We start from the raw sequence: 27,935 nt of genomic DNA on the forward strand, positions 1-27,935 counted from the left end.
ATAGAGTTTTAAAAAGAAGTTCGGCTAGTATCACCGTTCATTCAATCTTTTAATTAAACCGGTACATTTAAAATACATGCACAATAAGATAAATTACGGTACTTACACTTCCACGTGCTGAGCTGCTTTTCCCAGGGTGCTTTGCGAGTTTCTTTAAAGGTGCGCTTCTCATGTCAGTCAGCGCGGCCCCGGGCGGAGACAAGTAAAACACAAACTGCGAGCTTCCACCCGTTTCTATTACATGTTTACATTTAATCCCTGCAAGTAATTTCCCAGTTGTTTTTTTACGTAGTTTTCCACATAGCACGTATTTTTTCGAGATTTTTTGTTTGATGTTAAAATGAATTATATAAACTGGTACTTTGTTGCAAATGACCACATCTGAAGAAGTGTGGTGGATTATACTGATTACTGAAGCGCTTGTACTCCCTGTTCTCAACATTGACAAAGCATGTTGTACCACACATGTGCTATGCATAGCACACATTTACATGGGATATTAAATTACATTTTATTCAGTTCAAAATATCTTAATCCAATATACATGAATTCTGAAGCTACTACCCCACGACCCGACCCTGGATAAAGCGGAAGAAAATGGATGGATAGATGGATGCATGAATACATGAAACACTATTATAACATTTTAATGTTATAATAAAAAACATAATAATTATGTATTAATCGTTGAAACATTGTCTATTATTAACTTACTAACTACTTAATGACATCAAACAAGTAGGAATGATAGAGCCTGTTCATTCTGCCCCAAATTTCCTCATTGTTGGTTACTATCTTTGTTGCTAAATGACTTCATTTCTTTTCTTGCAAACCAACAGTCTCATTTCATGACGTGCAGATCGAGAGGAAGGGTTAATCTTTCCCAACTGACATTTTCTCCTTCTGTTTCAGCTTTCTCTAGAGTTGGCTTTGTGTCCACCTTTTGGTATTAATTCTGCCTTCGAGCAAATGGTTTTGATTGTAAATGTCTGGTTACCTGAAACTTTAGATGTTTTGTATGTCTTCACCTTTTTTGTCAGTCCATCAATAAAGTTTATTTGTGTAGCATATTTCAGCAACAAGGTAGTTCAAAGTGGTTTAAGTCAGTAAAACACAAAAATACAAAGATAATGACCAGTTTTGTTTCTGTTCAGCTGGATAAAATTTGGGCACATTCAGACATTTGTACTAAGCATCTTTTCAGTGCTTTGATGGGTTCTGAATCACATTTATAATTATTTCTTTATAATTTCTTCCAAGCTTTTGTATCTTAGTACTTGAAATTGAATAATTTTTCTGCATATGTTGTTTTCATTTTTGTAAAACATGGAGGGGCTTCTTTCAGAACTGGTACAGTGCTTTGTTCCAGTTCTGGAAAGCAGGTCTGTGTCACTGTACCATACTTTGCTACTTGTTTTTCAGTTGAAATAAATTAGACAACTCTGAGTCATTGGCATGTCTGTTTTAAGGTCAAAATATTAAAACAATAAGTAGGCAGTAAAATGCAATATTGTATGTATTGACCAGTAATATTTTCTGTAAATACACAGCTATTTAATATGGAAGTGCCTAAGAATAGTACAGAGTTGCTGTCTAGGCATTAAGAATATGAAAGAGAATCCTCAAACAGTTAACACCAAACTTCCGTCAATAGTGTTGTCTCTTTCTGATCTGGGTAAATAGCTAACTTTCAGTCATTTGTAGAAAATTATATTATTAGTGTATAATGATAATAATAATAGTATAACAATATTAGTATTTTGGGAAATGGGCTTTTCAGTTAACTACAAGTAAAACAGCAGTTTCACATTATGTGTTCTTACAGTTTTAACAAGTCTAAAGCCCTATCCACACAGAGATGATTTTAAACGTATAGACATTTTTGTCATTTAGGCTGTGCATCCACACAGATTCAGAGTCTTAGGAAACCAGAAACTATCATTTTTGAAACCGTGTTCCAGAGTGAATAAATTTCAGAATGCCAGTTTCATATTTCAGTGTGGTCACTACAGCTGTTTTTTTTTTAAATGATGAGGTTGTAGCTCCAACTCCCTCTCTATCCTGCATGTACCTTAGTCCCATAAATAAACATGCTGCCATTCTGCAGTCTTGTCAAATCTGAAATGTAACACCAAATTTTCTACCCCTGATAAAACTAATGTTAATAACATCCGTTAATTGCAGTCATTGTAAATACAAAGGAGTAGTTTGAATAATCCAGTGGAAAACACTTTCAATCTGAATGAAAACACATTTTTAGTGTTACACATATTAAAAGAAATCATATTAAAATCCTCAGTTTTCTTTCAGCTCTGTGTCTGAAACAAGTTGTTTTATTTCATTTCAAGATCTACGGTCCATAACAAATATGTTATTTTAAAGTTATCATCTTCCATTATACTGTTGATCGATGCTCTTAGTGATTTTTCTGAATAATTAGTAAAATTATTGTATTTGTAGTTAGGCAAACACAATAAATACATAGTTTGCATGAGGATGTACATTTTTGTAATTATTTGAGTTTTATTTCTTTTGACTTTGTTTTATTTCTTTTGACTTTGCAATCACGCCAATAATAGACACTACTACAAAGGAAAGTGTTGTGGCAATAAACTACTGACTTTATTTAAACAATATGGGCAGAAATATTCAACTAAAATTACACAAAACCACAAAAATAAATCATTTTAATAATGACATGAATGAAAAAAATGGGAGAGCTGTAAATTTGCCATTCCTTTTGAACTGAATGAGGTCCTGATGTTACCACACCTCTGAAGCAATTATTTAAATAATCATTTAAGATAATTTAAGACAAAGTTTTCAGATATCAATAATTGATGATTATTGATATCTGAAATAATCATTAATTATATTTTGACAAGACTTTATATATGTAAAGTCTTGTATACACACAGAACACTACAGGTTTTGCATGTATACACTCATAAGGAAAATTATGCTGATATATGAACATTATGACAGTTCCAGTCATAAGCTACCATGTCATGAAATACTTTTGTTACACATTTGCAATAACATTTGCATCATTAATGACATAAATGTTAATGCAGCACTAAACAAGTTAATAATCAATCTGCAATCACGCCAATGATTCCAAATGTGAAGGTTATAAATCAACAAAAAGGAAAAGATTATTTCAAGACATTTAAAACAATCCATAGAAGAAGATTTTTATTTGTCTCAACAATGCACTAAAGTAAGAATGGTGTGTATTGTGTAAGTGTGTGTTCCCTGCAGTACCACAACCCACCACTAGGGGTCGATACTGAGTGACTATCTTACACACACCTAAACACAATCTGTTGGTTTTTGTGAATTTTTTGACAGAGCATCCTTCTGATCTTCTTTTTATTGAATTCAATGCAAACTTCATGGGCACTATGATTTTGATTCCTACAAAAAATTTGGTTCCCATACCATGAGTGTGCTGTCTTGCTGTGGTCACCTCTACGCAGCAAAGACAAACGTGTGTGTGTGTGTGTGTGTGTGTGTGTGTGTGTGTGTGTGTGTGTGTACATGCACACACACATATAAACACACACACACACAAGACTTAGTTACCTTTCTGTCTCAAATGTCAGAGAGCTGTAGCCTAGAAAACTGAACCCAGCCACATTGGAGCATGGTTGCGCTGCTTACAGATGTACACTTTGACTGAGTGTGCTGCTGTGGCCTTTTGTTGGTGTCCTTTGAGACGTGACATTGACAAACCTACCAGGAGTAATTGGGCCATTATGACTCGCTGAGATGGTATTGATTCTACTGTTTTAGTAGCAGGTCGGTAATGGGCGTCTAGACACAACGGGCAGCAGTATTAGCTAGAGTAATTCCAGTTTTTCATCATCCCAGAGTTGATGAAAAACTCAACTCTGGTAGCAATCTAAGTTGTTGTCGGTAGGTTAGATTGCTGGAAATGGCTGACTAGAGTGGCCAAGGGTTGTGTTTTAATGCTGAGTGGTTTGTATCTAACCAAAGCAAGAGCTGTGCCATCATTCTTTGTATAAAGTTTTGGGTTGGTCTCCACCAGAGTTGCTTCTGGTCTCTTGTTGTGTTTGTGGTGTTCATGAACAGAATAATAAGGTATAGAGCCCAGAGGGGAGAGTGTCAGGTTTGGGAAGCGTAGAGTGATATCTTTGCCTTTTGCAGTCAACGTGGTTCTGTTGGCATCTTCAGTCTAATCGCAGCCAATTAGAGTGAGAGTCACCTTCTCTAATTCTGAAGCCATGATTCATGAAAAAAGGTGGATTACTTCTTCTGATTCAGGAGGATAGTCTTTGCCTCAAGCTGAGGCATTAAAATGTCTTGGTGTCTTGTTTATGAGTGCTGATAGACTGTCCTACTCTGTTATGTCTAATTTTCAACTTTACCTATGGTCATGAAATCTAGTTAATGACTTAAGAAACAAGATCCGGGACGTAGGAAGCTGAATCACTGTTCCTCTGCATCAGAAGGATGCAGTTCTCCACTTTATATTTAACATCATGCGCGATGCGGGAAACAAAGTGCATCTGAATGAAGACGAGGCAGTCCTCGAGGAGACGCCTTGCTTTGATTTCTGGTTAAAGTCTCCATTGCAGATTTCTCTTATGAATGTTTGCAGAACAGTCTCTATACTGCTACACCCCACAGTAGAAGATGCACTCCTTTTTCCTTTGTGGGAAAGAGGAAAACAGCATAAAGATGGAGTCCACAGTTTCCCAGTTCAATTATCACCTGAAGTCAAAAATAAACCTTTGCAGCTCCACGAGTCAATCGCAATCTGCTACTGGCGCTTTCCAACTCCAAGAAACCCGTCAAACGAAGAGGAGAAAGCCAGCAATCTGAAGAGCCTTTCTACTGATTAAAGATCAAATCAAATATAGCTGGAAGCAGGTTTCCATAGCAATGACGCACTGCTCCCTCCATGACATCTGGGGGTTCAGGTGTGAAGAAGGCACGCTGCCTCCCTCCCTCCGTCTACCTCCTGCCTCCCCACTCCCAACATGAGCAAAGTAGATGAGTAAGCAGCATCTTGGTGACCTTTTCACCTTGTGTGAATTTGCAGAGTTGTGTACACAGCTCTCCCTTGGGCTGTGGAGGGGAGACATTTTGCCTTGTGCTCCAAACACACATGCACGCACACACGCACACATACTGCACTGTATGTCAGTGTGGGTCCACAGAGAAATGCTGAAGCTGTCGATTGCTTTCTCCAAAGGGCCACATATGCAACCTGTGAACCTACGAAATGTCACTGGATATGAAGGGTGTGAAGAACTTTTGATTCAATGACTCAATACTGCAAAGCTTGGCAAAAGGTCACAAAGCACGATAAAATAACTGAACGATCCTGTAGGATAATGCGGTAATAAGGTTGATCGCAGTTCAGTTGTGCAACCTGACGTTATGGAGGTATTTGCCTTAACCACGTTGCTTTTCTGTGTTTATCCTTCTGAATTAATCCCTGTGGTTAATTCAGAACGCAAAGTTTCTTCCTTTTGCCTTTACTTATCAAATCCACCCTCATCCACCTTCTGCCTGCAGTATTCACATTTGGAAATAATATGATTCTTATCAGAGCACACAGACCTGCAGCCAACACCAACTTCCTAGGCTGCTATTGCTAAAATTACGGCTGAACTATAATTCTAAAACAGCGCAGGAAATCAGCGTCGTGGTTCACAACTTCTCCTTCTGCTCGCTGATTGGCCTGGTTGAAATTCTACCAGAGGGAATCCAGGTGAATGGGAGAAAGCCCAGACTGTCTGTGAAGTGAGATTTTAATCAAGCGGAATAGGACAGGAAGGCGATGGTCAAGCTATTACAAAACATTTTGGAAAAAAAATGAAGCTCTGTGTAAATTAGAGCCACAATCCACAGAACAATCAGCAAATAGATGAATCCATAAAAAAATGAACCACCACCTCCCAGGGTCCACTGTAAAGCTGTGCCAGGACATATATTCTGGATCTGTGTGAAGTCAGATATTGTTTGATGCTTTGTGGATTTCTGAAAAATTGGTTCTCCACTCCTCCCTCTGTAAATTTGCAGTGTGTGTGTGTTTAAGATCAGTACAAATAGAAAAACAGGAGAGCCTCATTCTGTCTAGTGGAATGTCTCGACATGCTCTTCCCTTTTGGAGGCAGGGTCCACTGATCACTGTTGTAAAAGATGTAGAAACACACACACACACACACACACACACACACTGTGTAGCACACAGCACCGCTTGAAGGTTAAACAGTGCAACGGCAGTCAAATGCATTCAGCTGAAACTTAATTTTGAGCCTTAACAAGAATAATAATACTTTGTATTATTGTTATTCCAGTGGAGCTGACTCATTTTTAGTTGTCTAAAATGAAAAAAAAAAATTTTCTTTCACAAATCAAGAAATATCTGTTTGGTCAAAGTATGCAGTGTCATTATTAGTTTGTATATTTTGAAGCATGGTGTTAGATTGAATGGCGAAGAGGCTTTAGCGCGACGCTTTTCTTTCGTTACCCTCAGACTGACAAAGACAGAAAAAGATCCTCATGCCTGAGAACAAACCCTCCGCTCTCCACTTTATATTTAACATCATGCGCGATGCGGGAAACAAAGTGCATCTGAATGAAGACGAGGCAGTCCTCGAGGAGACGCCTCGCTTTGATTTCTGCCTAATCAAACAGAAGTTTGGCTGGCTGCACGGAGATTCACAGGCAGAGCAACGCATCCATTTTTCATAAAAGATGGATCATAGGAAGCAATTCAGAGTGGGACGGCGATGACATGTTTTCTGCTGAATACACCATGCATATTTCATGATGAAAAATGTTTTCTCTCCAGCAGCTTTGTCGTGGCGAAGAGCTCTGAGGGTGCGGGTTGGATTGAGCACAGTTTCTTCTCTTGGCACAGTGAGAAAGTAAAGGACTCTTTAGTAAAAATAGTAATAATAATAATAATAACAATTCACCTAAATTACACTTATGTTTAATCATGAAGATGGATTTAGCAGCTGATTATTGTTGGGGGATTTCTAGGTAATGAAATGCACATTTTCTACAGTCAGATATTGTTACACAAACAGAACTTGCCAAACAGAAAATAATGGAAACTACAGAGGCAGTGCAAGGGAGACTAAGGCCCTGATGTAAAAAAAATAAAAGGCGCAGAAAGAAATCGATTCTATAAAAAGAAATCGGAATTCTGAGTGTTGGGAACTCTAAATTGATTTAAAAATGCAATTTAGTTGTACATCTTTGCTGCTTCCATTTGCAAGTGAACTGCATGTGGCCACCATATGGATTTTGAACAATTCTTTGATGGTTTTTTTTGTACATATCGTCGATCTGACAACATGTAAAAAACATATTCATAAATATGTTTTTACTGTTACATACTGGAGCTTTAATTTTTAGTTTTTTATTAATATTGCATATTTGGTTCATCGTTCAACTGGTAAAAAAAAAAATCTAAATTCAACTTTTTCTAATTGTCATGGGAAAACTTTTGAACCCTAACCCTAATCCTCATATGAAAAAGTTTGGACTCGTCCAGCTTGGACCCTTCCTGGCACTGTAACCAAACACAAACTTGCTGTGGCTTTACACACTTCTATAGTGATACATTGCACTTCCTCCTGTAACAGTCCAGCACAATCAGTCCTTGTCATCTGGTAGCTGTCATCTGACGCAGCATCAATATCCACAGCATTTCATCAACCCAGCGGCCGACAGCTGGGGGCCCCACTGGGCAGAATCAAATGGATTGTGAGCACAGTTTCATATAAAAGCTGACAAAGACATTCAATCCAATTTCAGACAACACCTGAAGCATTGTCACAGGAGAAAATTAATTGTTGCCCACTTGGCGGAGAAGTTTGACAGCTTTTGGATAGGCTAGAAAATAGCTTCATCGCGTCTCAGTGACGACAGGCCCGGAGTACCGAGGATAAGTGACAAGCGGTGCCACAGGAAGGGCATGCCGGCTGCAGCTACCAGGCGAGTTGGCAGAGGGGAATCGATGGAGTCGTGTTAAGAGCCGAGCGAACGCCATCCCAAACCGCGTCGATTCTGAAACGTGTTGACAAGTCGCAGAGGCAAAAATGACAAGGTTTCATGTCTGCCAGAGACAAAACGGTCTCCTCGATTTACACCGTCTCTGGTCTCTGAGGACAGAGAGTGGCCGCGAGGATCGGATCTGCGTGCAACGCGGTTCCAACTCGGCTCACGAGTCGGCAGAACGAAACAGACTGGCTTAGACAGACGGGCCCGGGCGTTTTGTGCTCAAGATCCAGCCGTAAAGGGTAACAACTTAGAGCTGGGGTACAGTTATTTGGAAAAAGATCAATATCAATCATTTCTTAGATTTTTTTTTTCAAAGTTTCTCACATCACAACTACAAACTTGTATGTAATTGGAGTTTTCTGTGATAGACCAACACAAAGCAGTTCGTCACTGTCAAGTGGACGGTAAAGGATTTTACTCTGATACAATAAGATCTGGAGAAGACAGTTTCCTGCAGAAGCCTCATAACAACAGAGCTGAAATTCATTGATGATATCCATTCAGTCTGACAGAGTTTGTGCTCAAGAATAAAGGGCAAAATTGTCATATTTGAGTAAAGCGGGGTATTGCGTGTTGTGTTGCGTAAAGTATTGTGGAACTGAATTCAAATCCAGGCTAAAAGTTATGACTGAAAACAGTCTGGGTGTGTTAATGATTATTCTGATTAGGAAATACATATGCTTGAATTAAAGTGAAATACGTCAACTGAAAACCATTTAATACGTTCCAAACTTTGCATTCATAGTGTGAATATTATTTCCGTTAAAAACAGGCTGGATTTGGATTTGAATTGATTGTCATGTTACCCAGCAGTGCTGTACATATGGCTACATTTAGTCTCATTAAAGTGTCCTTATTTTAGCTTTGATGGACATTACTGTAAACCAGGTCAGCGATTTAAGGACTGCTACGTCAAACACACGGTCAGCATGTTTTGAAATTATTTTCTGATCTGCTCTTTGTCATTTGTTTGACGTAATCTGAACTAAAGGCTAGCCTGTGTAAAGACTCGGAAAAACACAATCGGTCCAAAGAAGAAGTAAAACATGACTGTAATTAGTTCAATTCATAAGAATGCATTTAAGAGCAGGTCTAGTTTATGTACAGAACGTATAAAAAAAAGCAATACACACCCTCGTTAAAATTATATGTAACACTGTTTTATTTCCCACTTTTCTTTGCAGAATCATTCCAGATCTGTCAGGCTACATCAGTATCTCCCCCTCTGATCCTCTCTCAAATTTTTGACTGTATTCAGGTCTGGGCTCTGGCTGGATCTTTCCAAAATGTATTTTCTTCTGGTGAAGTCATGCTTTTGTTGATGAGAATAGATGCTCTGGGTTGGTGTTGTGCTGCCAGATAAATTTAATCTTCATAAGACCTTTTATATTATGTAAAATTGACATTTTTTAGCTTAATTAAAATCCTGCCTGAAGTGTTTTCTTGGTTCCTTCATGCTTGTTAGAAAAACTCCCATGGCAACCATTCAGCTGTGTAAAACTCCTGGGTGAACCTAGCCCCGCCTCCAAAGACGCAGCTCCTCCTCAGAGCTGCAGCTTCTAGGCTTTTGCTCCTTCAGACTAGCTAGCAGCAATTAGCAAACACCTGGTGGAACTGTGCATCTGCTGAGTTGTTTATAGGAGGTACTTCTCAGTGAAATTTGAGAAGATTTAATGGCGGAGCCATGTTGTGATGACTTCCACTTCAGAAAGAGCAGGAGCTTCTTAAAGAGATGACGGCCCAATTTCAATTAGTTTAATTATGGAAGTAAATTTTCTTTTAAGTCATATTTGATATATATTTAGCATTTTTGTAATAACTGAAGGTAACTGTTCATATGCCTGTAAAGTAAATAATACTACCCCTTTAATGCAGCTGTTTCCTCTTGGCCCTTTTTTTTCAAATCAATGTAGAGAGATGTTCAGTTATTGATAATATCATATTTTTTGCTGTACTTGTGTCTTCATTGTGTTCCCTGGTATGTGCATTAGCCTAAAATACTTAATGTAATTATTCAGTTATTGATGTCATAATTTACATGAATGGTCTCAAAATTTTCAGAAATATTCATCTTGGTCTTGCTTAACCAAAAAAAAAAAAAAAAACACAAGAAAAAAATGGTATCTGAACAGTGCTGTGTAAAGTTTAAATCCCCCGTGTTGCACCTTGTTGTGAAAAAAGATTACAGCGAAATATTCTTAAGTCCGATGATCGCTTTTGAGATCTGTCACATTGACAGCTGCGGTGGAAAATACATGAGTGTCTCTGCTTCATTCCTATCCCCCCTGCAGTCCGTCTCTCCCTGGTCAAAAGATGGGATTCAGGAGTCTGGAGTGAGCCCGTGAAAACCTAATGAGTGAACGGGGAGATGGAGGGAAAAAAAACCCTCCGAGACGAGGAGCAGAGAAGGAGCGCAGCACCCAGTCCTACGGTGTCCTTCAAAGTAAATGGTCTTCTAACCTGAAAGACTGCATCCCAACCTCCACACACACAGTTCATTTCATCGTATGGAGAAGACAAGTAGGAATACATTTTTATGCTTAAGTGAACAGTGGTTGAGGTTAATAGGAAGTTTTTTGGGGGGTTCACAAAATGACTTGAGGACATGAGAAGCCGTCCGGCTCTATCTGCCAGCGATTCCCCGGAGGGACGTTGCAGCTTCATTGAACAGGACTAAGGGTCCACTGTTGCCAGAAGCCATTACCCACTGAAGCCGCTCCTCTGTCACGCGGCCTCCGCCATGAAAATGAAATCAGTAAAATGAACGGTAATTTGATTGCCCCCTGCATCTCTCCTTTTGCCCCCAATGAGAAGTGTTCTGACCTCCATGGCCCAGTTACCCTCATGTTGGACCATGGGTTTTAATTACCTGTGGGTGGACTGTCACAGGCAGACCAAACCTGTGATTTCATCTTATAGTTAACAATGTACCGACATGAAACAGTATTTTAGAGGATGTTTGGATTTTTTTCTAAAAATGTAAGTATTTTTATTAAGTTCTGCCTGAAACAATGGAGAGAGGGATGGAGGTGCAAGAAGAAAAGGAAATTTTTTCCTGTCAGTGTGTACAAACATTTCTGTGGGCCTCTATAAAGTAAAATCTTCTTGATGTTTGTTATCTGGTCTTGGACTATTTTTAATCTGTTTTGTATTTTTTTTTCCCCCGCGTTAAAATTAGATTAGATCTTCAAAATTAGATTTGGGTTCACCTGTAATAAATCAGAGCTACTCTTTTAATAAACATATCAACATGTGATTTTAATTGTGTTTTATATTTAATGGAAACACCACAAATGTGAAATTGTGAGTTGTTTTTTTCATTTTTACATTAGTGGAATATCTGCAAGTTTTGCTCACATTTGTAATGGAAATGCAACTGAAGACCAACATATTTGGTTGGTTTTTCAAAAAATTATCTAGTATTGTCACATACTAGATGATTTTTGGTGATGGCATTTGACAAAATGTAATGCTTATTTCCTGTTTCATAACTTTATAATATTTTTCTGAAGTAAAGCACTTTGACTTGCCTTGTTGCTGAAATGTGCCACACTTGAGTTAAATCTGTATCCGCTTCGTTTATATGCAGATACACCCGTAATGCTTGGTGGCCATTTATAAAGTTTGAATAATCTAAGTGGATTGCTGCAACATTTTAAGTCTTGCATGTTACCCATGTTATTCTTCCTCTTGCATGTCTAGTGAGTTTGAGTGAAACCAGAGCAGGATGAATTGTAACAAGTGGTGTATGCCATCTTCACAAGTGTTTGCGTTTCCTCACTGTGAGCATTGGCAGCAAATGAGACACCACATGTTACAATTCATGGCCTTGATAAAGGTGAGGTCGAGACGAAGAAAAGGGAATTTCACTTCCCAGCTCCATGCTGCCTGCAGAGGCTTTTCATGTGCACTGTCTGTGCACATCATGAATTATCCATGATTGTAAAACAGACCTATTGCTTGCTGTCGCTGCACAAGACGGGGGATTTGTATGTAAAATAATGCAAAGTATTCACAGGAATACGCCTGCATGCGTTTTGCAGTCTGGGTTTCATCAGCGCTTTCTACCGCAGCACATTTTCTGTGATACCGTAATGTGACATTAACACCATTAAACCAAAGGAGTCTGCTGACTTATTAAATGGACAGTCTGCGTGGGATGTGAGGACACCGTCCCCCACATTGGACAAGAAGGTTTAACTAATCCGTAGATGCAGCTGAGCCAAGCATCTGCCTGTCTTATTCCCAATGACCGCGGCATCCATCGCGTCGGCCGCCACTACCTGAGATTTAATCTTCTGTGCTTTCATTCGTTCACTTTTGCTTTCTGAAGAGTTAATGAACACAGAACATCACACACCATGTGGTGCCTTTAAGTTTGGGGCTAAAGGTTTGTGTGGTTTCTGTTTATCATTTTTTCTCAGGACATAGAGGCATTTTATAGCACAATTAAGTAACTGTTACCTTCAAGTTGTTATGAAATTGCTATGTATTTCAAATATGACTTAAAAGAACATTGACTTTCTAATTTATTGTCTTAAAAAAAAAGTGGCTCCTATAATGAGGTCAGCAGTTCCACCAGGTGTTTGCTAATTGTTGCTGGCTAGTCTGAAGGGGCTGAGTGCAGCTATGCTTCTCGAAGGCGGCTCTTGTACCCTTGCACAGCTCAATTTTGGTTATCATATTCAAAATGTGCAGTTTCAATATTTTACAGTTTATTTCTTTGCCATCAAAATGTACAAATGATTGCAGTGGCATATTGATAAATTACAGTATATATTGGCTTTCGTCATAAATGGAACATCTGGATTTGGTGAGGGGGGAAAGGCCTTTTGGGCATCAGGGAATTAGAGGGCTGCATTTAGAGCAACAAAAATATGAAGCAAATTCATCCCATGTCTGTTTATTATTAACCACCAACGTCTGATTAGTTTATTTAACTTCTATCTAATGCTTTAACTGTTTCACACAGAAACATCTGCAGATTTGGTTTGTGTATCTTAATTCTAATGTTTTGTTTTGTGTTTTAGAAATTTATAATCAAACTTTGAGTGGAAGGATTGCTGGGATACGTCATAAAAATATAATCACAGCTAAATACTAACAATAACAATACATAACAGAGCCTTATTGTATTATGAGTACACATTTATAAAACATGCAGAGGAAGACGCTACTTGTCCTCCTGAAGGCTTCTGCTGCCATCTTGTGCTTAAGTCCAAGTATATTTCTCTTCTCCAGTTATGCTGTAAGTGTGCTGTGCAATAAAAACAATGCAGAATTGAAAATATAACCATTAAACTGAAATACAACATTTGATGTGTGCACTAGCTCACTGCTGCAGGCTAAAATGGAATAAAATGCTGTTTAAGTGAAGCATTAGTTCAGGTACAGTTGGAAAACATTCATCGTAGTTTCAATGTTATAATCTAAAGTCTTAGGAATTCATATGGTTAAGTGTCTATTTTAGGTTTTATAATTAGTTGAGTAGTAATTGATTATAGTTACTTGAGTAGCTTTTTGGGTGAAAAAAATCCTTTGAGGAGTTTTTTTCTGCTGTGCAATTTTAGTATGAAGTGTTGCTACATGAGTTCAGTTTCTGAATACTCATTTTGAGTAACATCACCAAATGAATCAATGTTTTAACCCAAAGGTTCACCAGACACAAATCTGCAGTTTCTGTTAGTTTTATATTGAAAGTAATGCATTTGGAAATGTTTCTTTTTATCATATTGTATTTTGTTATTTTGTAATTATGTTATTTCTATGGATTATTTTCATTTTGGTCTGTAAAATACCAAAAACGTTTCATATTTATTTCATCTAACTATATCATTTCTTGATATTGACTGATTTATATTGTGTAGCCTATTTACCAAGTACTTTAGTTTTACTCTTGCTTGAGCATTTTCTTGGCTGGCTACTTTTTAATTTTATCCAAACAAAAATATGTTGAACAACTCTTACTTGACTACAATTTTTGTAGTAGTTTTACCCCAGAACAAAAAGTATTAAGTAGCAATTTGAAGTACTTTAAAATGAAATGCAGGTGAGGACTAACAGAGGATGCTGGAGGTTTGGCTAGAGATGCGCGCATGCGCACCAGCTCCTCTCCTCTCCGCTGCCTCTCCTCTCCGCCAGTGACCTCTCAGTCTCCGCAGCACCGCGCAAAGTGGACTGGGCGACGAGGCGAGCACGACACGGGGGAGAAATGGCCGGGATTTTCGGGAAGATATTCGTGGGCATTTACGTGGAAATAAAGCGAAGCGACGGTACGTGGCCTGCCCGGCAGCGCGCGCGCGCACTCCGCTCCATCCGGCTGGTCCGGAGGAGAGGCGCGAGCCGCGCCGACGGCTGCTTTGCTAGCTAATGGTCACATGAACACTTTCTTCGGGTCCGTAGCGATAAAAAGCTGCGCGGTGTGAAGCGGAGAAGCCTGTAAACACACGGCTGTTCCGCCCCGTACTGTCGCATGTTGGTCTGAAGCCGGGAGGCCTGCGGGGCAGCAGACCGACAGCCAGCCGGCCGGCGGGCCGGACGGGCGGGTCCGGCCACCTGCGCGGCTGTCCGGCTGTCAACGGCATGAACACCTGCCCCGTTGCCTCTGCGTCACGGCATTAAAGCGTCCGGGGTGGGACGGGGTGTATTCATCCACCTGCCTGCACTGCAGCATCCAGCTGTGGCCTTTGAGTGCTGGGCTGGAGGATGGATGGACGGGCCTCTCCCCTCTGACTTCATTATACCTCATTAAAGGAAAAACACAGAAACAGCTGATCCCTGCTGGGTTTGGCCTCACTACTGTCTCCCTTATGATGATTTTAGCTTCAAGCAGCTGATTAGCATGAACAACAAATTAGTTGACTGACAGGGAAAAGTCACATCAGCCACACCCATTGGCTTCATGATGGTTTTCATAGTAAAATTACATCCTGAAACACTTTGATTTAACTTATTTTTGCCAATCAAAAACAACAAAAAGAAAAGCTTGTAAAAAAAAAAACCTGAACATGGCTGTGGGGGCTGGTTTAGTTTGGATTTGACTTTAAGGATCCAGCAGCGTCTGCAGTCATGCATCAGAATTTACCTGTGTCTGCATCCTCACCGCAGGGCGAATACACCAGGCCATGGTCACGTCCTTACACGAGGACAACGAGAGCGTGACGGTGGAGTGGATCGAGAACGGGGACACCAAGGGGAAGGAGGTACACCTGCCACTGCTCTGAGTTGTGCTTTATCCCAATAAGTCAAATTTATCATCTAAAATGCACTGAAGTCAGGGCGCTTCAAATCCCTGACAATGCGTTAATTTCAGAAATCGCATTATATGGAATGCAATCTCTATATAAAAGTCCTTGAAAGTGTTTCATGTACAAGCTGTGCAGTTTTGTAATAGAGTGTAATATAACATTTGTTTAAAAGCCTAAATTGGGAAACATTATTTAAAGTTGGGACCAGATATTTTCACACAAACACTTTTTTCTCTCACTGCCTGAATTTAAATCAGGATGAACTTTTCCTGGTTTAGGTCAGTTAGAATTCCCAAAATTATTTTAGTTGCTAAACGCCAAAAAACTTAGCGAGAACATCTTTTAGAGATTTGTTTTTCTCTATTTCAAATACATTGTGCTTTGAGCACTTAATACAAGCTGAAAGGTAAAGTACCCTAAACACAGTTAGCTCGGATTCTTTCGATGTGATGAATATTTATTATCTATTATTATTATTATTTAACACCTATTATTAAATGATAACACACAACAACTTATTGATCTGTGTAAATGAAATGAGGGTTTGGTATATTTTATATGTTAAACAACATTATTGAAATTATCGCTGAAACAGGAAGAGCAGCTTTTGGAAATAAAGAAAACAAATAAGTCATGTGTGAAAATACACCTTTTAAACTTGACAGTATAAAATATTATGTGCCACAGAGGATCATAAATGTTCTGGGTTAGAGCTGCTCCCATCCCCCACAACCAAACTCGTTGTAATTACACCGTTGTGGTTTTATTTCAGTTCTTACACAGATAAACAGCTTGTGGTCGTCTTGTGTTCCTCAGATCGACCTGGAGAGCATCTTCGCTTTGAATCCGGACGTCGTTCCTGATGAAGAAATACCTCAGAGTCCCGAGGCTCCTCTTCCTCCGTCTAGCATCACTAAAGCCAGCAAAGTCCCCAAGGTCTGCTCTTCGCTCTACAACAGACTGTTATCAAGTAGAAATGTCCTGTTTTTAGGTTAATGTGTGGAATTTTAAAATAAATCCTGCCACTGCAACTATTTAATACGACTTATGACAGATTCATTATTTTAAACTAAGAAAAGATTAATTTTCTTAGAGTTTAAACTTGATGACAGAATGGCAGATGTGTACGACTTCATGGGTGTTTTTTTTTTCTTTGTTTTATTGAACGTTTGACTTTTGTTACATTTTTAGACCCGACGGATCACAGCAATACCTAAACCTGAAAATGCTCCACGGGAGAACAGAGGTATGTTTGACCCGCTATCCATTTTGAATACTCCCACTGTTGATAAAGAAATATGGACACTATGCTGTTACTGCACACTTCCTGGTGAAGTTAGAGACAAATGTCTGCTTATGGAAGATGGAGACAGTGGAAATTTGACTCCCTGATGTATGATTTTGTAAATTCCTGAGCTTCTGGCGAAATCAAAAATGTGGCTGTCTGTGATGATATATTTTTGTGAACAGGTGAGTTCCAGCTACTTCCTGTTGTTGTCGTCTTCTTCGTTGTTTTTTCCAGTAGGAACATCTGGTTGTTGATCATGTGACTCATGATCAACGACCAGTGTTTCCATTGCGGCTTTGCAGTTTTACCTGTTAGCTACAACCTGTTTATGCTAATGCATGCTTTGTTTACTGAGCAGGAAAAATGGTGGGATTTGCCTAGTCACTGATAATTGTTGATCAGGTATAAAATCTTTTAATCCAGTCACTCTGATTGGATTGTTGTATGTACTTTTATTTCATCCATCTGATTGAAATGCTAGAATATCTCGGGTTGTTGCTCTTTGGTATCATGTTAAAGTTCCAACGCTCTGCTCTGCAGCTGCAGCGGTGGGAACGACCCGGGCCCGTCCCAGCCAGCACAGCCAGCCTGCAGAACCCCCCCCCGCCCTCCATCACCCCTCAGCCTGCAGTGAAGGAGACTCTGATGCAGCAGCAGAACGGTAACGCGCTTGGTCAGTTTTGGTTCTGAGTGGTGCGTCCAGCCCCTCTGTTGTTGTGTTCTGATGCGGTCCCATCCAGTGATGTCATGCTCCCAGTCCCAGACAGCTGGGCTTCATCTAGTCAAAGCCTCTTTCACTGCTGGTGGAGTCATACTGCAGCGCTTGTTTCAGTTCCTGTTGGGGCTGTTTGGACAACAAACGTGGATACAAAGAGAAACTCATCAAGATGCAGCTCTTGCAGCTTTTTAATCAATTTACCTGGATAATGTGAAATTGACTTTTTTGAGCTGCACATCATGTTATATTGTGATTATATAATCAAAATCATAGCTGGAGTTTTGCTTTGATTCTTTTATGCATGTTTGAGGAAACGTTTAATCTCCCATGGCAAACATTCAGCTGTGCAAAGCGCGTGGAGGGGACTGAGCAACGCCTTCAAGGACAAAGCTCCTCCCCCACTCAGCTCCTTCAGACTAGCCAGCAGCAATTAGCAAACACTTGGTTGAACTGAACATCTGATGAGCTCATTGTACGAGCTGCTTCTCAGTGAAACGCTGGTAAAAACATTTTTAAAGGGTTAATAGAGAAGCCATGTTGTGGTGACTTCCTGCAGACGGGGTTTTAGAAATAGCAGGAGCTTCTTAAAGAGACAGAGGCCCATTTGTTTATAAATTATATTTTTGTAACAACTTACGGTGCTATTGGCAAACACTTGGTTGAACTGTGCATCTGCACCTGGTTCAACCAGGTTCTCTTTGTAAGCAGACTTACAATGTGCTATAATTATTGCATATGTGCCTGGAAAATACATAATACTGCCCTTTAAATAAAGATTAAATTAAATAATAAGGGTTTAAATAAAATGAAATTCATTGATTTGTCGTTTTCAGCACGAAGGAAATCCAACTGCGTGAAAGAAGTGGAGAAACTGCAGGAGCAACGAGAGAAGAGACGTCTGCAGCAGCAAGAGCTCAGAGAGAAGAGGGCGCAGGTGAGGACAGAACACACACACACACACGCATTCACTGTGTGTTGATTACACATCTTTATATTGTTGATTATAGAGAAGTGCAGCATGGAGGAAGATCATTTGTGAAGGAAGCATTCTTTTTGTGTTACTGGTTTAAACAAATCCATTCCTTATTTTCAGTCTGTTGTCCTCTAGACACAGAATCAGGACTGATAAAACAAGTGGGCTGTTTTAAATAAAATCTACTTGAAATGGAAAGCAAATCAGAGTCCACTAGTCCTGATGTTCAAAAACCATTGCAAAGTAAAAATACAACAAAAAACCCCAACAAAAAACATTTTTTATGGCAATAAGACTTGTTGATTTCTTTGTTGTCGTTTTTCTGTTTCACTGCAGGAAGTCGATGTCAATCTACCCAACTATGAGATCATGTGCATGATCAGAGACTTCAGGGCCAGCCTGGACTACAGACCTTTAACCTCCAACGATGCTGTGAGTCAGAAACACCACACAGGTTAGACAGGGACAGCAGGAGATGCTGCAGGACGAGCAGAGGAAAAGAGGCGGTGGAGTAGTTCTAAAGGACAAAATAGATTCAAGAATGAAAATGATTTCAAGGAACAACGAAGGATGATTTTTCTGTTTCAGATTGAGGAGCACAGGATCTGTGTGTGTGTTCGCGCTCGACCCCTAAATAAAAAAGGTAAGATGAGCGAGTTCAGACCGTCTTGTCCTCATAATCAACTGATTGTTATGGTGCCTGAGTTCATAGTTAAAGCCTTGTGCTGTAGCTGAGCTTCAAACCAACAGTGAAGCTCACACGTGATTTAACATACAAAAGGAAGCAGATGTTGCCATGGATACAGCATTCTATAGGGAAAAAGCTCTGGACAAAGAAATGAAAGTTTTTAGTGAAATACTCATCCTAGATAACAGGCATAATGTCCTGCTGTGAGATTCACATGGTAGGATAATAATGAGTAAAAATGGTGCAGCTTAAAAATCACAATATTGAAAATGAAACATGAACCAATGTTGCTTTTATTTAAAAAAGAAAAACAACAATAATCTTTGCTACTGCAACAACAATATGCTCATTGTTTCACTTCTGACTGATGTTGTAAATGGGACATTTATTATTTCAATCCTCATTCATACTTAACACAAAAATAAACAAGGATTTGTTAAATGTACGTGTGGTTGAAACGCTTGCTCCATCCAAGCATGTGCTCCCTCCTCAGAGTTATCAGTGAAGGATCTGGATGTGATCACCATTCCCAGTAAGGACGTGGTGATGGTCCACGAGCCCAAGCAGAAAGTGGACCTGACCCGCTTCCTGGAGAACCAGACGTTCCGATTCGACTACGCCTTCGACAAGAGTTCCACCAATGAAATGGTTTACAGGTGTGTCCAGGTTTTTCTGTTTTTTCATAGCCGGGCATGATATTTACATTCCTTGGAAATATTTAAGTAATAGCTAGAACAATAAGAGTTAGAACAAGTGTGGTGCGTTCGCTGGCCAGAAAAAAGCCAGAGTTCTGAGATTTACCAATCATTGGAATATTTTCCAATTCAGGTCAACAGAGAAGTCGGTACATCTCACGTTTGTATTTATTTTGCTGCTAACACATTCTTCCCTGCTGCAGGTTTACGGCCCAGCCTCTGGTAGAGACCATTTTTGAGAGAGGGATGGCCACCTGCTTTGCCTACGGACAAACAGGAAGTGGAAAAACACATGTGAGAGCTTTCATGTGAACCTGAAATAACGACATTGTTTTAGTCATTGGTTAATCTATCAATTATTCCAAAGATTAATCAATTATTCTGGTTATTAATCGATTAATAACTGCAACAATTAATCAGATAGAAAAAGTTGGCACATTCTGTCGATTTCTTATTAAAATAGAAATACATTAATAGAAATACATTAAAAGATGCCACTTTACGAGTTTAGGGTGGAAAACATTCAGGGCCAGGATTTTTTGTATGTTAAATGCAAAATATAATTTTTTTTTGCAGTTTTGGTTTAGAACTTAATCACTGCTCTGAGTGACTGTGTTCTTCCAGCAAATCGCCTTTTTAAAAAAGCCTATATGATAAATTTTATGATTACTCAATGACTAAACTAGTTGACGATTATCTGATCCGTCATGATTGATCCGATTAATCATTTCAGCCCCATTCGCAACAATTTTCCTCTCATGTTTTTCATTCCTGTTGAACTGTGTGTGATTTCAGACAATGGGAGGAGACTTTTCTGGGAAGAACCAGGACTGCTCAAAGGGCATCTATGCTCTGTCGGGTCAGTTTCTCCTGTTTCACTGCTGCCTTAAACATTTCTTCGAATTAACTGGGTTTCATTTTTCGTTCTCACGGCAGCCAGAGATGTTTTTCTCATGTTGAAGAAACCCGTTTATAAGAAGTTGGATCTGCAAGTTTTTGCCACATTTTTTGAGATTTACAGCGGAAAGGTCAGCGTCTCAACAACCAAAGAGCTGATTGGACCCAGGTCAGCGGAGCGGCTTAATTACACAGTAACTGCATGTGTTTAAAGGTGTTCGACCTGCTAAATCGCAAAGCCAAGCTGCGGGTCCTGGAGGATGGGAAGCAGCAGGTGCAGGTGGTCGGGCTGCAGGAGAGGGAGGTGAAATGCACCGAGGACGTCCTCAAGCTCATCGAAATGGGAAACAGCTGCAGGTGAACGCCAGAGGAGTTTAACTCTGAGCCAAATGTTGCAGTAGTTTGTTTGGAAAATATCTGACCGACAGTTTGGATTTCCAGGACTTCGGGTCAGACCTCAGCGAACGCTCACTCTTCTCGGAGCCACGCCGTGTTCCAGATCATCCTGCGGCGGCGGGGGAAGATGCACGGGAAGTTCTCGCTCATTGACCTGGCGGGTAACGAGAGAGGGGCGGACACGTCCAGCGCCGACCGGCAGACCCGACTGGAAGGAGCCGAGATCAACAAGAGCCTGCTGGCGCTGAAGGTCAGCGAGCCGCGGCTCCAGACGCCGCTGGCTAACCTGATTAGCTCTAACAGAGCCAGAGCAGACCGGCCTCATATGGAGGGCCGCTTTGTGTCACTGACATGCTGGTATTCAGGTTCCTCTGAGCACATTTAATGGAAATGTTGCAGCATCATCTGCAATGTCTATCAAATAGAAACATTTTTAATTACGTTAGAATTGGGTTTATTTCAGGGGCAGTTTGATATGAACAATGACATTTTACCAAGGAACAATGTTTTTTATTACTTATTATTTATTTGCTTCATATATTAAATCATTCTTTTTATAAATGTACTTAGATTTTTCACCCATCTGATAGGTGCAGTGCTATTATACCCATTTAGCTTTTGTGGAACTTTGAAAATATTCTTTGGAAATGAAGACGTTGACTTTAGCATTGCTGCTGCTACATGTTTTGCACTGAGATGCTACGTTAGGCCTGAAAAGCTCCACTGACAGGCGAACTCCGTTTAGCATAACTTGAACACAGCAATAGCGTTTTCCAAATTGCTTTTTGAAGCAAAAATGAACTCCCAATGAGCAAAGATTTGTTGCTTATGCATCAAATTTAAAGGATTACCAAAATGGGCTAATACAAAGGTTCTGACCGGAACCTTTTTATGTAAAAAAATAGCAATAAATTACATTTTTATAACATGTTAAAACCAGGCCTGGTTTTAACCAACCCCTGGGGGGCGCTGACTGCTGATGTTGTTTATCTTCAGCTACGTAGATTCATTTTGCCCCCCCAAAATAAGCCGAAGCCCTCCCCTGTTAATCTTGTCTGGGCTGGTTAAAGCCTGTGAAATTAATCAAACATGAATACATAAAAATAAAGCTAAGCTAATGTGGACTTAAAAAAGAGACAATATGTAAACTGAAGCAGAAAGTCACCAGCATGCCATGCTTACTAGATTCTTCTTCAGTGTATGTAGTTACATGCTAAATCATTTTGAATGAATTTGGGTTTCCTGGTCTCCTGCTGCAGGAATGCATCCGCGCCCTCGGCAGAAACAAACCTCACACTCCGTTCAGAGCCAGCAAACTGACCCAAGTCCTCAGAGACTCCTTCATCGGAGAAAATTCAAGAACATGCATGGTGAGGCATCAGGAGCAAAGGACACTGCGCTCGCTGCTGCAAACAAGCACAGCAACATCATGATTCTCTGTCTCCAGATAGCAACCATTTCCCCTGGGATGGCCTCCTGTGAAAACACATTAAACACTCTGAGATATGCCAACAGGTAAAATGAGTTTCATCTCAAATGTTTTTTATGTTTTGTGACGAGATTTTTAGAAAACTGCGTCACAGAGCAGAGGCGGCTGGAGCAGCCAAAAATTAGACTTGAGTAAAAGTAGCACAAGTTCATATTTTTACTGAGGTAAAAGTAAAAAGTAGCTAGAAAAAAATTTGAGCAAGTCAAAACATCAGTTATTTCATTTTGAAAAATTACATCAATATATCAGAATATAAAGTTATGTGGAGATTTTGATGTATCAAAAACCAAAATGAAAACAATTTATGTAATTGTAAAATAATTTTAAAAAATCAGGCAAACCAAACACTTTTCCAAATCAATTCCTGTCAATATATAACTTAATGTCGTTTATTTTATTTTGCACAATTAAAAATGCAAATTAAGAATATTAAGAAAAATATTAACAACAGTGCCAAACAGGGCCAAAGCCCAATGTGAAGCAGAAAAAATTACAACATAGTACAAGTGTACAATTGTTCATCAGTTGATCACAAATTCATAAAATACAACCATATAAACACATCTGCACAGTATGAATGAAAATGAAAATATGTAAAAATGAAAACTTTACCAAAAACTGCAGGTGTGTGTTTAGTGAATTATTGGTTAAAAAACGCTTGCTTAAATCTTACTTGGTAAAAATAGAGCAGAAAATTATTTTTTTTCCCCCAAAAAGCGACTCATGTAAATGTAATTTCTTCCCGACTATTTCACACATTCACAACAAGCCACCAGACGTCTGTCTGTCCACAGCCTGAAATATTGAACATCTGCTGTCAATATGCAAACACACTAAACACGTCTGACCTCTCACCTCGACCTCTTCTGTCTGCAGGGTGAAGGAGTTTGGCATCAGTCCGTCGGACATTCCCTTCTCTCAGAGCGGAGGCGGCCGCTCGGAGCTCTCACCCACTTATGAGTACGATCGCTGCACTCGTTTACGTCATGCAAAACATTTCCCCCAAAGAATGTGTCATCTCTTGGACAGAGATGACACATCTGTCATCTCTGTCCAAGGGAACCGGCAGACATGACGCCGTCATGACCACACATCTGAACAGGCTGCTGCTGTTATTTAAGAAATCAACTCAACGTGGCAATAAAACTGGTTCACTGAGGAGAGACTCAGCCCCGCTATAATATCTAATAGTTTCTATAGTTGATACCTTGGAGACAGGTGTCCTAAACAAAGGGTCTGCCATTTACAAACTGTTAGTTGTTTCTTTTTTCACTCTTTCTTTAACCAGATTTTATATTTTCCTACCACTTTTAAACCCAAACTACTCATAAATGATGTGTTTAGTGACCGAAAGCTGAATGTGATTCAGAGCTGGTCCAAAATGTTGAAACGTCAGTAATTTACCTAATCGCCTTGACAACGTGTCCTTGCTCCCTTTCGTCAAGCTTTAATGTTTATTCTGTTAATTAGAGACATTTTCTTGTGAAAGAAGACGCTTTTCACAAGCACTATAGCAACAACAAGATCCTGATAGTGAAACATGGCGGCAATAGAGCTGGCTGGAAATGGATCATGGAGCTAAATCTGAAAAGTGCGGCATGATTTTCTGTTTAGCTATCTCAGTCAAATCGTTGCAGATCAGTTGCAGTTACTGAGATGCTTCTTTTGGGTCTCTTAAAGAGTGGAAAAAAACATATTTTTAAAATCTGTTTTAAACTTGCATGATGTTATTTTGTGCAAAGTGATTTAACTGATTTATTTCCGAACCTCGCCTCCTTACCTGTGCCTTGAACTCCCCCATTTTCCTCCTGTTGTCAGGATGAAGCAGCTGACGGCGGACCCTGCAGCAGCTCTGGACTGCCACCAGGAGGGGCACATCACCCAGCTGGAAGTCCTGGAGGCCCAGTGGGGGGTCGGCAGCTCCCCGCAGAGAGACGACCTCAAGCTGCTCTGTGAACAGAACGTAAGCAAAAATGTTGCAAACCACAGAAGAAGAAGAAGAAACCAGGAAAGTAGAGACAGTAGTTAAAAATAAAAGTCTTTGGATCTGAAGCATGAGGAAAATAGATTCAGATTACACACCGTAAAAAAAAAAGAAAAACGTAAAACAGTATAAATAAAATTTTGTCAAACAGTCGGTGTACATATAACTCTATATAACATATATAACTATATATAACAAACTCAGTACAGTAACATGGAGATTAAAATCTATATGATCAAATACATCTGGAAACTATTTGCAATGCTTCATGTTATATTTTAAGTTTAAGTGTTTTGTCTCTTTTGGACACATTAGAACTCAGAGGTGAATTTGAAAATGCTTGAATTTCACTTTGGTGTTTTCCAGGTTTGGGAAATGCTTGATTTCTGGGTAAAATTCTCGAACGTTTTGGATATCCAAACTGCAGTTTTGTGATGAAATGCAAAAATGTTATTTTCAGTCGAAACCACATATTTTTACACACCGAATAAAAATAAGGTTTTTTTCCCACTGTCTGAAGTTAAGTCAGACTTTATGTTGGTCTGAATGACCAAAGTGATTTTATGCGAGACAGAAAGGTCTGTTCCCTGTTTGTTTTTAGGAGGAAGAAGTTTCTCCACAGCTCTTCACCTTCCATGAAGTTGTTTCTCAGCTGGTGGAGATGGAGGAGCAGGTGCTGGAGGACCACCGGGCCGTGTTCCAGGTACAGCAGTGCAGGCGCGCAGAGCTTTGATGTTTTTCTGTGAGAAAAGAGAGGATAAATGTTAGGATTTTCATGTAATTGCTGAGCCTTACCTGTAGATGTCAGCAGAGTGTCACAGTGCAGTTTGCTGTTGCCAGGAGTCGATCCGCTGGCTGGAAGACGAGAAGGTTCTCCTAGAGATGACGGAGGAGGTGGACTACGACGTCGAGTCTTATGCAACCCAGCTGGAGCAAATCCTGGACCAGAAGATCGACATTCTCACCGAGCTGAGGGGTAAAACGCAACGTCAGCGTTGCTGTTATTAAACACAGTTTGTCGCACGCCAAGTTTGAGACTCGCCGGCCTGAGATTAATATCTGCATTGGTACCGATATTGAAACAAATTCAAGATCAGGCAACAGTTATAATGTACCTAATCCATAGGGGTAGATCTGTTCGATCTAATTCTATTCTTTGTCTTCTGAGTGAGTTTAAATAGTTGAAAATATCTCTAAATGACAGAATAAAAAGTATTTTTTTTTACAAAAAATTTATATAAGAATCTCAAAATGAAAAAAAAAATTTCTTGCAAATTTTCAAACTCAGAAATTTCTTTGTTTTTATTTTCTAGACATTTTCTGAGCTTAATCTCCCAGTAGGTCGCACTAAGCTGCCAAAAATAAAACACTGATAAATGTGTATATAAAGAAAAAAAATTCTAGATTTCTAGCAGCCTAAGTAAAAAAAAAAGTCTAAGTTTAAAGTCTACATTTAAAAGTTTACGTTTTGCATAGTAATGAAGCCAAAAATCAACAACACCTGATAATCTTGGCAACAAAAAGGTTCCTATACAGCTTCCATAAATGTTTTCATTCTAATTCTGTGGGATTTTTTTAAACCCATTTTAAACTGTGTAACTCTTAAAATTCATGACTTTATTCCTCCTTTCAGATAAAGTCAAGTCTTTCCGCTGTGCTCTCCAAGAAGAAGAACAAGCGAGCAAACAGATAACCCCCAAGAGGCCTCGAGCGCTCTGAAGGCGCCATGATGACATTGCTGTACACAGGAACAAACTGAGAAACCTTTTGACCCCTCTGCTGGTCATGCATTTAATTCCTGCTCATTCATCCGTCCTGTTAAACAAAAGAGCAGACGTGCTCTTCCATCCCCGCCGTTCAGTGTTTCAACAAGGTTTGTATGGAAGGCCGATTTGGAATTAATGCACGCGCTTTCCAGTGTCACCTGGCATCTAATAAACGGTTCCATCAAATGTGGAACCTGCTGTTTATTTAGCGCCACTTCCTGTTTAACATCTGGTTACGAGAAAGTAAAACATCAAAGCGTTCAGTATTCACCTGGTGATGCTTGGCAACGGTGAAATAGTAACTCCACCCTCTCGTGTCGATATCCAATGAAGATATCTGAACCTTCAGCGACGCAAAAAGACAATTACAAAGCCAGCCTTCTGCCACCTGAAGGCTGGTTGAGCAAAATCAGGCATTACTAATCGAGCCCTGATATTCACTAGTTTTAAGATAGATAGATAGATAGATAGATAGATAGATAGATAGATAGATAGATAGATAGATAGATAGATAGATAGATAGATAGATAGATAGATAGATAGATAGATAGATAGATATTTTTTAAAGTTTACAGGGAGGTGTGGCTCTCTCGAAAGACAAAAATTATGCAATTGTTTTGCACATTTCTCCACAGGGTTTTATCATTCTTGCTGTTGCATGTAAAGATCAGACTTTCAAATAAAATCTCAATTTGCTGCCAGGAGAAGGACCTTTTTCCTGCGCTATGTATGTTAATAATCCAATCAAAACTTTATTGCTTTGCCTCACACTTTGCTATTGACTGCACAGAACAACCTAAAATAACCCAAAGTGTTGCAATCTAATGCTCCAGTTATCTTGTTAGTCTGTAAGGTAATTACGATGAATTTCTGCTTACAGTTAATTTCATACACATTTAAGATTAGAACATCAGGACAGCAAATTTGAAAAGTACACTTAAAAGCTGCTTAAAAGGATTTTTAAGCAGCCTCATTGAATCACAATCTTATTAACATGACGTTAAAAGGAAACAATTAACTTTATGAAGAAATTAATATGGCACAAATTTTCTGTGCTGTAAAACTATTGTAGATCAGTGCTCGACTTTAAAGGTCTGATTTAGCTCCAGGGGGCGGAGTTACAAATTAATCGCCATTTGTTGTTTGTTTAGCGTCACTGGCTGCGATATACGTTTTGAACGCAAGGCGGCGCCTGGTGAACGTCGCTTATCATTTATAAAGGGGCAGGTTTCCTCTTCATCCCGCTTATTTGACGGTCCTGTGACGCTGGGAAGCCAATTAATTCCAACTCTGCCCTCCATAGGATTTGTGCTCATACGTCAAGAACAATTACATGTGAATACGTTTTTCCTTTTGAGAAAATTTTTTATATGGTCAATCATAGCTTATCTTTACTACTGTTACTGTCAAACTGTTGTTTTTGGCCAATTTTATAAACCGCGTTTTGCCATTTTGTGCAATATGTGCAGGATTTCCTGCTCCTCCCTCATCTCACCACTCACCACGCTGACGTGGTGCGGAAAATGAGCCGCTGTGTTTGTGACGACACGCTGCGTCACAAGGTTTGACTGAAACTAAACTGACCTTAACTAAGCCAGAGGGGGCGCTGTGATCACAGACGCCACCTGCAGGACATTTCTGAAAACAAGTTTTTCTTTTGCCAAAATAATAATAATAATAAAAAGACTTCTTGTTTATTGTATGTATCCCTTTTGTTTTTTTAACTTTACGTAAAAATGCCTTTT

At 39.5% G+C, this 27,935-nt stretch overlaps 1 protein-coding gene across 1 annotated transcript; it reads left to right on the forward strand.

The window, feature by feature from the left end:
* Positions 1–14,169: 14,169 nt before the first annotated feature.
* Positions 14,170–27,892, forward strand: LOC129374109 (kinesin-like protein KIF2A). The gene is given in 22 exon segments (XM_055052307.1): positions 14,170–14,321; positions 15,157–15,251; positions 16,113–16,232; positions 16,488–16,542; positions 17,125–17,180; positions 17,182–17,245; positions 18,136–18,236; positions 18,612–18,707; positions 18,864–18,918; positions 19,457–19,619; positions 19,862–19,952; positions 20,454–20,517; positions 20,595–20,686; positions 20,770–20,912; positions 20,997–21,201; positions 22,211–22,321; positions 22,399–22,466; positions 23,317–23,400; positions 24,259–24,403; positions 25,026–25,127; positions 25,265–25,400; positions 26,058–27,892. Coding segments are annotated over 22 exon segments (2,193 nt in total). The 5' UTR covers positions 14,170–14,260; the 3' UTR covers positions 26,144–27,892.
* The last annotated feature ends 43 nt before the right edge of the window (positions 27,893–27,935 follow it).

The sequence above is a fragment of the Poeciliopsis prolifica genome, unplaced genomic scaffold (assembly GCF_027474105.1).
Source record: "Poeciliopsis prolifica strain line A6 unplaced genomic scaffold, Auburn_PproV2 SCAFFOLD035, whole genome shotgun sequence".
NCBI lineage: Eukaryota > Metazoa > Chordata > Actinopteri > Cyprinodontiformes > Poeciliidae > Poeciliopsis > Poeciliopsis prolifica.